Genomic DNA, 12,116 nt, shown 5'->3' with positions numbered 1-12,116 from the left:
GAAGAGCTCAGCAGAGCTCTGCAGGGACAGGAGAGGCAGGGGTCCTGCCTGCGTGGGGAGGGCTGCCATGGAACCATCAAATCTGGTCAGGTGGAGCCTCCAGAGCTCCCTCTGTTCCCCCCGTTTCCAACTCCATGCTCCTTCCCTTTGTGCTGCTTTCCCTGGGCAGCCCCTCTCCATCACCACATGGCAGTGGGGGCAGCAGGAGCTTTGCCCAGGGGATGGGGCTCGGGGGGCTCCTGCTGCGTGTGCACAGCTCTGAAAGGGGCAGGTTTCACAGCGTCTCCTTTCTCTTTTCGTAGCTGTTCCTCCCAAACTGAAGAAACTGAAAAGCCCAAATGTTCATGTGGGTGAGAAGATCTCCCTGAAATGTGAGGCGACTGCTGGAAACCCTCAGCCGTCCTACAAATGGTTTAAAGATGGCAAAGAGCTGAAGAAGAGCAAAGACATCCGGATCAAGTATGGGAATGGGAAGTAAGTATGACACGGGGCTGCTCTGCCTCTGCTCACTCAGCATCTGGGGCCATCTGGCTGCAGGTGCTGCTGTGCTCCCCAAGTCACTGCTGAGCAGCACTGAGGGGCTCCCTCAGAGCCACAGGCCCATGCTCAGCCCTGTTACCATGCTCGGGAGAGCGAGCAAGATCCCCAGTGTCCTCACAGAGTAGTGGGGAGAGGAGCAGGGCTTGCACAGGGCAGATGTTGGGTTTGTAGATGAGGCTCTCCTGGGGTCAGGGAGGCATTGGATACCTGAGACAGGTGTCCTGTGGTGGGGGGAGACAAGGCTTTCCCTGGTAGCTGTGGGCTGGGTGTGGGCAGCTCAGGTTGCCTGGGGTGACTCCTGCTCTGTGATTAGAGGGTTGGATGCAGAAGGTTCCCAAACCCAGCTGTCACCCCATCACTCACCAGCGGGGCTGTGAGTTTGCTCTCTCCTGAATTTAGGCGGACACAGAACCATCTAAGGCCACTGCGAGGCTCACAGAATGACAGAGTAGTTAGGGCTGGAAGGGACCTCTGGAGATCATCCAGTCCAACCCCCCTGCCAAGGCAGGGGCACCTGGGGCAGGTTACATGGGAAGTGTCCGGGTGGGTTTGGAATGTCTCCAGAGAGGGGGACTCCACAACCTCCAGGAGCAGCTGTTCCAGTGCTCTGCCACCTTAACGTAATGAAGTTCTTCCTTGTGTTGAGATGGAAGTTTTCATGGTTTAGCTTATGGCCATTACTCCTTGTCCTGTCGCTGGGCACCACTGAAAAGAGTCTGGAACCATCCTCTGACACCCCTTGGAGGTAGTTATACGCATTAATGAGATCCCCTCTCAGTCTTCTCTCCTCCATGCTGAGCAGGGCTGAGATGCAAGAGTACATCACAACACTGATCAGGGGCCACAGTCACCTGCAGAGGCCTTGTCCCATGCAAATCCTTTCATCTCTCCACCCAGGGCAAGCTCTATCACATCTGCCCCAAAGTCCCCACCCAGCAAAGCTCTCGGGTGAGTGTCACCCTCAGGCAGCTCCTTCAGGCACCCAGGGGCCAAGATAAGGGGTTCTCACTTGGAAGTGGTTTAAATGGATCCACGTTGATATTTCTCAAGGCTCAATATTTACTTGTGATGTATCTTAAAATTATTCCATAATCGTAACTGTGCTTACATTCATACATCCTGACCTAGCCAGCAACAGTCAGCTTGCAACTTCCTGACCCCTTGGAAAATTTGATGGTAATTCTTTGCTAACATATGTTCTGGGTGTGTGAGGAAAGCTCATTATGGACTTGATAGAGCAGCAATTTTTAAAATTAAAAACCACTACCAATCAGTTAGAAAAATCAGTCAGTGCTTGAATGGGGTGTTGCCAATTGCTCTAATTTAACTTCAGTTTGGTTCCAGAGTCACACCCAAGATGGATGACCTCCTTTGTCATAATTTGAGGACTCGTGGCTATTTTGGGAGAAGGCAGAGAGGTGGTCAGTGGAAACACCAGCAGATCCAGAATAACTGGGTGCCGTCTGCTCTGGAAGGATTGTCTGGGCTCACAGGCAGCAGAGGTCGGACAGAGCTGTGCCTGCCTCACTCCTCTGCTGCCCTCAGTGGTTTTTGTGGCCCTTGTCAGTCTCCTGGCCCCGGTTCTTTAGCAATGGGTGCTAGGGCTGGGATACCCTGGAGAAATGTCTGCACCACGCTGTGTAGCCAGGCGTGGGAATCCTGCCTGTCCATCCCTGCGGGCTGACGGGTGTTGGGAAGCAATTCCCCTCAGAGCCAGAGAGCAACCGGCCCCAGACTGGACACCCAGCTGGGGAAGGATCCCCTCACAGCCCTCCCCTGCCGTGCTCCCAGACATCCCAGTCCTTCCTCGCCTCCTGGCACTCGTGTCCAGCGTGAAGCTGTGACAGGCTGGCATCCCAGCCCCGGCGGTGCAGGGGGAACACGCAGTCCCTGGGGGGGGGACACGCAGTCCCTGGGCCAGGGACAGAAACGTGTGGAAGGAGCTTGGCCCCCTTTCCTCAGGACACTGCTGTCAAGTCATAATTTTGCATTTACCAGTTGCCACGGCAACATGTTGCCTCTCCAGGGAGAGGCCAAAGATGTGTGGTGCTGGAAGGGCTTCCCACTGGCAAAAGAAGCCCAAGAATAAACATTTTAAAGGAAGCTGAGCACCTGCCTCCTCCAGCGTCTGAGACTCCCTCAGCAGCAAAGGCGTGAGCCCAAAGCATCCCCAGAATCGCTCCCCCTCCCAGCTTCTGCTCCCGGCTGCCATTAAAATGTGCCTGTCTTGTGCTGGGACCAGGCTATGGAGACTGGACTCAAGCAGCTGTTGAGCAGGGACAAAAGGAGATGGCCTCAAGCTGTGCCAAGGAGGGCTTGGATGTTAGGAAAAACTTCTTCACTGAAATGGTGGTCAGGCATTGGAACAGGCAGGGAAGTGGTGGAAGGGTTCAAAAAATGTGTAGACGTGGCACGTGGGGACATAGTCTATTGGTGGCCTTGGCAGTTTTGGGGGAATGGTTGGACTTGATGATCTCAGAGGGCTTTTCCAGCCTAAACAATTCTGCTGCTCTGTGGGACAGTTCTGAGATAATCACCCCTCAGTGAGCGTTTGCCCCTCGTTAAGCAGTGCAGGAACACTTCTCCGAGAGGATCCGGATGGGTCTGTGCACACCCACTCTGGCATTCCCACCTTTGTCCCCTCCACCGGCACTGCTGGGCCCCAGTGCTGAAAACACCGCAAGGCAGAGTGGCCACTGGCATTGGACCTGCCTCCCTCTGGTCTTGACTGCATGGAACAAACATTAAAAACTGCTCAGAGCAGGCTGAGGGTTGAGGGAGCCCTCATGACTTTGATGTCTTCATTATGCAGCTGGTGGGGCCAAGTTTAGTGGAGCGACATGTGATATGGGTGTAGGTCATTACTTCCAGCGTGTTGGGAGAGGTCTCCAGGGAAGGATAAGCATCCTGAACTGTAAATCTCTGAAAGGACATCTTATTCTATAATGATTATTTTAAGAATAATGGGATTTATACATCTGTCTCCACTTAGAGATAACACTGGTCTCCAGATAATCCTCTGCGCTTCCTTGCAGTTCAGAGCGGGGATTTCAGAGGGCCAGAAACGGAGCACTGGGGAGGGACCTTCACAGGGAAAGTACACAAGGCAAAAAGCTTCTCAGGCTGTGCAGGAGCTGCCCAGGTGCACAGGATCATTTCTTTAGAAAGACCCAAAGTTAGAGTTTCCTGCTGGAGCCAGGCGAAAGGAGCCCTCCAGCAAAGTGATGTCCATAGTGTTTCCCTTGGCCCTGTGAAATCCTGGCAGAGCTGGGCACTGCTGAAATCTGTCTCCAGCTCTGAGATCTTTAGCATGCAGAGGGTTAGGATGGGAGACAAGAACATGGTTTCCCTCTGTGACTCATTCCTGGCTTTCCTCCCCACGTGTTTAAAGAGCCCTGAGGTCTCTAACTAGAAATTGTGACTGAAGCACTTTTTTTTTGTGATCAAGTTTTCGTCTGATCTCTAGAATAGGGGATCCCTTTGAAAATAAGGGATGTATATGTTGTAAGGAAGAGAGGAGCACTCAAGTGCATGTCAGCTCTTCAGCTTTTCCATCAATCATTTTCCCTCTTCTTTTTAAACTTACCCGCAAAACTTCTGGTGCCATCAGGTAAAGGAGTCAGGTTTTTTTCAATGAATATTTGCTGGAGGGAAGGGAATAATTCTGATTACTCCTTTCTGAACTTCATGTTCCATCTGTAATTAGTGACAGGCTGGGGCAAGCCTGGCTTGCACAAAGGGGAAACCTCTCTTTAAGGTGGAAAAAATTATTGGCTGGAATTTTATCTCCGTCTCAATTTAAATAAAACACAATTGATGGGGAACCCAGAGAAATTACCCAGAAAGGATTGCCTTTGGTAGTGGAAGTACGGCCTAGTGAGTGGCTCTCCCTCTGAGCTGCCAAAGCGATGCCATTTTCAGCCGAGTGTGTCTGAGGTCTGGTTGAGGCTGCTGGCTCCCAAGAAGTTCAGGTTGGGCTTTGACTTTCTCACTATCCTGGCAAATGGGCAATGCCAGCTGTGGAGGAAGCCAAGGGAGCTTTTACTTGTGGAGGTGTAGAGAACCTTCCCCTCTTGAAGCCATGCTCGGGGCTCAGCCTGGGACATGCAGATCTTCAGCTGGAGCCCAGGAGCCTGGTAGTCCCCGAGCTGTGCCTGTCCTTACAGCCCCTTCTCTTTGTGTGCTCTTCTACCAAGGGACATTGCTGGGGTGATGAAGTAGGCGTATCATTAGATTGGAGAGCGTAGGCAGTTCAGTTTGGGACAGGCTGACCATATGACATCCCTTGGGAGTAGTGTCCTACTTTCAGTATCACCAGGAATCCCTATTGTTAGCCTGTAAGTGGAGCCAAGGGATACCCTCCTCTCCTGTTTCTGTACAGTAGTCCCTCAGGCGATGCCACTTGAGCAGATTCATTGCTGGGGTCTTCCTTGTAGGGCTCCCAGTTGTAGATTATTCCCCACCCACAATGAATGGGGCTGTGGTCTTCCCTGTACAGCTCACTGCACTGGAATGAAGGCAAAAAAAAAAAAAATAATGCCAAAGCAGCAGGGGAAAGAGAGTGCCAATAAAGATAAATGATTTCCTAATTAAGCCTGGAGACAAGGAGGGGCAAAGAGGACTGTGGAAGCCTTGTGGGAGCCAGAGTGAACCCAAGCAGGCTATACCACCACTCTGGCAGGGGTCTTCGGGCTGACATTTTTAAACAAAGGGAAAAGCTCATTTGACAATGGATCTTGCAAGAGCAATTCCAGATGCCTTGAAGCGAAGACTCTTCTCAAGCACCGGTGTTGTTATAATCACCAGGGGAGCTGCTGCCTTGCTAACTCTCACGATGTCATTATAAGTCTCCGATATTTGGGATTCGGTTTTAGCTGCTGAAGGCACTTTATTGGAGGGGGGTGTGAAGGAGAGCATCTCCTTTGTTTGTCTGCTTGTTGTTTTAGAGGAGATGATGGACATCAACTTGGCCAATGCACCTGGGACTGAACCAGGGAATTTGAGAACTGAAAGGAGAAGCAGTTGGGTCTTGAGCTCAAACAATCCACAAACTTTGCAAGTTGGGGCTCCTGAGAGAGTCAGGGAATGGACATTTAATCAAACTTGACTGCATTAGAGCAGCTAACAAGTCATGGTCAGTTGCTGGGCTGCTTCAGCTGATGGGCTCTGCAAACTTAGAGGTGGAAAGGAGCTTTATGTGCCTGGAATTTTGTGTGGCTTTTCCAGCCATGTTGGCTGCTTACAAAAAAAAAAAAAAAAAAAAAAAAAAAAAAAAAAAAAAAAAAAATCTCTCTCTACAGACCTTCGCCCACTGCAGTTGCAAAATGTCACAGATTAGGTCAAGGCCCTCACTGAGACATGAGTTGAAATCCCATTCATCCTGTTCAAGTTAAAATGTTTTACCTTTGGGGAGCAGGGCTGGGGTGAGGGCTGAGGCTGCTGGCAGTTCATCCAGCACAGCACATCACAGAGCTTGCAGGCATGGACTGGCTGTGGAGCAGACACTGGCGAGGGTCTATGACATGTACCAGCTGGAGGAAAATGGCTTGGGGAGAAAAGAATGGCATGCATCCCAAAGACTCCAAACTCAGAAAGGAGACCCAAAACTTTATCTGGATCTCTCGCACACCCTGTGTATGACCACGGTGGTGTTTCACAGAGGTTCTGAGCAGTAGTTCCCTGCCCATGTGAAGGTGCCACCCCTTTCCCATGATCTCTGTTCCCCAAAATGCTTTTCATTGGTATCAATATTTGTAGCCTGGCTCTGCTCATCTCCGTTGCTGGGCTCTGCCCAGGGCTGTCCCCATGACTGCTGCTCTTGGTACGGCACCTCCCTCTCCTCCTTGGTTCTTTATAACCAATGTGCTTTGCGTTAAAGGTCCTCTCAGGCCTTTCTCCCCACTTCTGGCAATCCCTGAAGCTTTGCTCCTGCCTCTGATTTGGCCAGCATATCAACCTCCATCTAATATGTGATACGCTTCCAAACTAGGACCTCTGTGCCTTCTCCTCAGCAGCACTGGCTCTCTTTTCCCTGCCTGCCACAGAACCAGCACATGGTTTGGTTGCTGAGACAGTGAGACCTGGGCACCCCGAGGGGGCCTTGTCTCTGTATTGAGGTCACACGCTTTGGGATAACGAGGTATCTGTTCCACATTTGGTGCTGGGAAGTCCCTGGCTCTTGGGAAGCTGTTCCAGTATGAGATCACAGGAAGCAGGGAAAGAACCTGCTGGGAGCTGGCCTCAGAGTACTGCTCCAGGACCTACATTTTCTCAAAGAAATTAAAATCCTGGCCTTGGGGTTGGAGGAAACATTTGTAGGATGGATCAATTGCCTTGAATTCCAGGAGAAGTAATACAAAGGACCCTGCAATGACATCGGGTCTGTGCTTCAGCTGGAGCCCAAAACTCAGCTTTTACTCATCTCTTGATGTCATACCCTGTCAGGTGCCACAGCCTGGCCTGGCACAGAGAGCAGCAGCAGCACAGAGAGCATTGCCTCTCAACACAGCAGCCACAAAGTCCACTTCAGGCACTAGTGTGGGGTTGTGTGTCACTGTCTCTGCTGTCCCACACCTCTTCCCACTGCCAGAACACCCCTGTTCCAGCATTTGAGCCTGGAGGGGGTTGCACAAGTGACCCTGCTCTTTGGAGTGTACTTATCGATCTTCCCCCTCTTGTTGACACTGCCCGACCCAGAAGTGAGTGCAGCCCTCACTCTGAGACCAGTGTCAGTGTCAGCTCTGCAGAGTGAGGACTGGTCGAGTATTCCTCTTAAAATCAGCCTGGCCCAAGCCTGGGCACAGAGAGACCACAGCACTGCTGAGCAGAGAAGGGGCAAATCTGCTTTTCAGGTTAGAACAGCACTTTAATGTTGGGGAACAGGGGTAGGAGAGAGCAGGCAGAGTGGGTCAGGGGATGGCTGGTCCTGTCCTGGGCACTGCAAGGACATTACCTGTCTCCCACCAGCAGGTCAAGCACAGAGCGGGCCAGATGATGGTGTGAGGGGAGGAAGGGAGCTACAGAAGGGATGATGACCAAGCTGAAAACTCCAAACCTCCCTGTCCTTACCCCTCTTATTTGACTGCTTTACTTGAGGGCATTTCTGTCCCCTTTCCCATTTGTTCTTTCTGAAGCTGATACTGAGCTGCCCAGATGATGCCCTGGAGCACAGAGCAGCCAGCATAGGACACTTGTTTTCCTCAAGCACTGCAAGCACAGCTGTCCTGCCCAGCTCTGCTGTGTTCTGCTGAGCACAGCTGGAAGGCAGGGAAGAGATTGGGGTGTCCCTGCAAGGGAGAGGATGCTCCTGGCTGCTCCTGCCCTGCCAGACAAAGGGGCTTTGCCATGGCCATCCCCACACTGCCCTTGCATTGCAGAGATTCCCTCTGCCTGAATTTATCCCACTGAGTGCTGGGGAGGATGAATGTGTCCCCCCAGAGCCCCTGCCCCAGCCCCTGGGACTGCCCAGTGTTTGATGGCTGCTGGACACCACTTGTGGTTTGTAAGCTGGGTATCCTGAATCTTCTTGCCAATCATTAACCTGCTCTCTCAGGGCAAATGCAGCTCGGTGAGAGTGCCAGGGCAGCATGTAGGCACCAATTAAATCTCTGGCAGGATGCAGGCAGTGCACATTACAGCAACTGCTGGCACTCCTGCTCTCGGCAATGCCACTGTGCTTCCTGCCGCTGGCTCTCCGTGCAAACAGAGGGGAATGGAGTTAATGGGTGACCACAGCAGGGCATCCAGTGTGTGTCCTTTGCAAGGGTCATGTTTGGGAATTTCCTTTTCCTAGGGTTTCAGGTGTGTTTACTATGTGCAGTGCTCTTTGTTGACAATTTCGGGGCCACATATGCGGTAGTCTCCAAATTCTCTTCATCAGCTTATTCCTTGACTTCTTTGTTACTTATGTGTTAGTTACCCTATTTTTAGAAGACTAATAAAATACTACAACAGTAGTGATCCTAGAGCTATTCTTGTCCAGAACGATGCAGAAGTGGCTGAACTCACACAGGGAACGCAGAGTGCTCAGTGTAGGTGTCTCGGGGGCAGCTCATGGCAGCTGCTCTCCTGATGCCATGCTCTGACATGAATGGCTTGGTGAGGAGATGACCTGGGAAGATGGCCCCATTTCCACTAGGCAATAGGTAAGAGGGAAAAAATGATTCAAGCTTGACCAAAGTACTGGTGGGAACATGACTACTGTCATGAGAAGTTCCTCCTTGACTCAGAGGCAGGGCCTGTTTCTTCTCCTCTCACTGCACTGGAGGCCTCAGGGCCTGAGCTCACATTTAGATGTCTAAATTACAGCTGATGAGGACACCCTTCCCAGCCAGAATTTGCCAGGATCTTTGTGTAGGTCCTGGCCAAGGGCTCATCTCCCTGTTTCCCATTGTAGTCTGGAGATTGGCACTGAAGAGGGTGATTTACTCATCCCTCCAAACTGCCCTCTGGGGGACTCTTTTCTCTTGGCCAGAAAGGTATTTTGGGGGATCTTCTTTTGGCCAGGCTGAAGGTCTCCTTGTGAATCCTATCCCTCAGAGCTTGCAGACAGCATATTCCCCATGGCTCATCCCTCCACTGGCGCTACAGGAGATAATTAGTGCGTGGCTAAGTCATATGTACTGAGGGTCAGGGAAGACAATGAGGCAGATTTTCCCCCGGAGTAAAGAGATGTCAACAGAGTTGCACTGCAGCGAAATGATGGGATCTGTCAGTGACCCTGGCCCTTTCACTGAGCAAACAGCCCGGGGCAGCGCCTTCCTCCAGAAGAATGGCATCGTCTGGCAGCCAGGCACCCTTGTGAATGCACACGTAGGGCTCTCCCAGGGCCTGCTGTCCCCAGGAGACACTGCCCAGGAGCCTTCATCCCAAACTCCTGTGCCCAGTGTAACTCCTTGGACGCCACTCCTTGGTGCATCTGTAAAATCAACCCTCAGGAGAACAAAGTATCTGCCCTGTGGACAGTAGGGGGAAGAACATGACTTTGAAAAGCTGATTTCCAAAGGAGATTTGTGATATTTCAGGATCACTTGGAGATGGTAAAGTAGAACAAAACCAGACTGGTCACCTTTGGCACACATAGATCGGGTGAGGACTTGTCCCTTTGACATCCTTCAGCTCAGCTCTTCCAGCACACAGGCATTATCCATGTTAATTAAAAGGCCCATGGTTAATGATGTGAAGCAAGGTATCTCTGGCTGTTTCAGTGCTTCCTGGAAAAGGGAAATTCTCTTTTCAGTTGTGCTCCACATGAAAGCTGATCCACATCTCCAACCTTCATCTCTTTTCCCCCAAGTCTGTCACCTGACTTTGTACAGCACAGTGTGGAGACCAAGAGGGGCCACACCACTGGCCTGGGCTATAAAAAGCAAGAAAAAGCTCTTGATTTTTCAAGTGGATCTCACAGTCTAGACTAATTTCAACAAATTGTGATGGCAAATAAAAATAAGCTCTTTTGACAGTACACGTCTTGTGCATTAAAACAAAGCAATCCCCTTTGGTTTTGCCTTGATGTTGCTATGCTCCAAATGCCAACATCACTCTTTACTCTGCTCACATTCTTCTCCAGTTCCTGGTAAAAGACCAAATGTCTCTCACCCTGTTCTTGGAGCTGAATCTATCAAGTGTGGCCCCTTTTGTGCCACTAGTAACTCCTAATTCATATCTTTGGGACTTAAACCCCTTTATCTGTAAAAGATCACATCCCTAGGTGATATTCTAATAGAGTAGTGGATTTTTCCAGTTGCTCCACCTGGTGAAATGTCCTGCGGATTGAGATTGCCATGCAGCCAATTATCATTAGAACATCTGTGCTCTGGCAGCCGAAGGCAGCGTGTCCATTGATGCTCTCAGCTCTGGCCTGGCAGAGAGCCCCAGTGTGCTGATGTGCCAGGGTGGTGTTTTCTGCGGACTCTGAGTTAGAGCCTCACTCTTCCAAGCTGCTTTCAGCATGTGCTGCCTGCAATGCAGCCTGTCCCAGGGCTGGCTTGTAAAACAAATGGTGTATTCTGGCAGAGAGGGTTCAGACAGCAGGGAGAAAGTAATGGCTGGGCTGGGAGCAGTCTTGGAGTTGCATCCTGGAGCCATCACGCCCTTTTGATGAGCATTTCCACACCTTCCTCTATGGAGGGAGTGGGGAACATGCTCCTGAACAAGGTACTGCAGCCCAGCAGAGCCCACCCCTCATTAGGCACCCATTGTCCCTCCCAGCAAGGTGCAGGAGCCAACAGCTGCAGGGCAGCAACAGGCACTGGATGCCCTCAAATGCTTTACCCTCTCTTGTGTGTTACCTGACTCCTGAGGCAGCACAGCAGTGCGGGCCACGATGCCCAGGGCTGTCCCAGGCAGCGCTGAGAGACTTGGGAGCATTCAGAGAAGGGTGTCAAGCTGGGAGTCCAGGCAGCTTTGCACCACTCAGAATCAGCCCTCTTGTTTAGGCTCCCATGTTGGAATGTGTTGGCCCAAGTCACTGCACAAATGGGTCAGGGGAGACCTACAGTTAGAGGGATTCAAGAGGTCTTTGCATACTGTCAACATTCATTTAAAAATTGCTCCACATGTGGCCCCAGCTCATGCAATTGAACACTTGACCGCATCCTGTAAAACAGGGCAGCGCCTGTTTCCTGGGAGCTCTACCAAGTTGTCTCCAAGTGCTTTTAATTTACTAATATAACTAGTGAGATGTTCCTGCTGTGTCCTTGCGCCGTGCCTCCCAGGAGAACAGCTTGTCAGGGTGTTAAAAAGACGCCAGTGTGCTTCTGTGAAGGGCTTCCTATGGACAGTGATTTGCACAGCCCAAAGAAAAGTCCTTCTCGGATGACATGTGTAACATTGCAACTATGTCCAAGGCTAATGATTATTTTCCACATAAATGGAATTATATTTGCCTTCAGCAACACTGGCCACTGGGACCTCTTTCTAAAACTGGCAATGCTTCCAAGTCTTTAAATAAAGTGACTGTATGACACAGACCTGAGGTAAAAGCTTGGGGTAGAAAGCAGATGGAGATGTTCTCATGAGAAGAGCAGACAGGGTGGGTTTTGATAAGACGGCTAAAATGGAAGGAAATGTAGTAAAACAAGGGGTCTCATGTGGGAGTCCCACTGCGGTCTCATGAGTGGCACCCAGCGTGTGCTGAAGGCTCCTATAGATCCTTGTTAAACTGGGCAACAAAAGGTTTTGCCTGTTAGTCAGAGCCATGGCAGGGAATGAGTCATAGCCAGTGGGAAAGGCGATGCTCCTTCCCGCAGCGCCGCAGAGCTCTGCCGCAGAGCTGCTCCCTCTCCCATGGAGGAGCAGCACAGGCTCTGAGGTGGCACGGGCAGTCCTCACACCCACCTTCTCCTGCTCTTTCAAGGCACTTCTGGCTGCTCAGATGAGTGTGTGCAGCTCAGCCCCACATGTCTGTAGTCCATTAGAGTGTGTATGTGGGGGAGATGAGGTGCTCACCGTATTTTTAGGCCCAGATGAAGCTGCCAGTGATATGTCCAGGGCAAACCCCAGGGATTGGATGTGCAGGCTGGAGAGGAATGAGTCCTCCTGGGTCCCGTGGGTGTTTGTGCTGAGTGTGTGGCACT

The 12,116-nt window shown here is 51.2% G+C and overlaps 1 protein-coding gene across 1 annotated transcript in view; it reads left to right on the top strand.

Moving 5' to 3' along the window:
* NRG2 (neuregulin 2) overlaps positions 1-12,116 on the top strand; it is an 83,609-nt gene that overhangs the window by 27,497 nt on the left and 43,996 nt on the right. Inside the window, 1 exon segment of the mRNA XM_017726558.1 lies at positions 303-474. Within this exon segment, the coding sequence (XP_017582047.1) occupies positions 303-474 (172 nt within the window).

This window comes from Corvus brachyrhynchos, unplaced genomic scaffold (assembly GCF_000691975.1).
Source record: "Corvus brachyrhynchos isolate BGI_N302 unplaced genomic scaffold, ASM69197v1 scaffold262, whole genome shotgun sequence".
NCBI lineage: Eukaryota > Metazoa > Chordata > Aves > Passeriformes > Corvidae > Corvus > Corvus brachyrhynchos.
The sequence above is the reverse complement of the archived record's forward strand: the minus strand, read 5'-3'. Positions and strand labels throughout refer to the sequence as shown.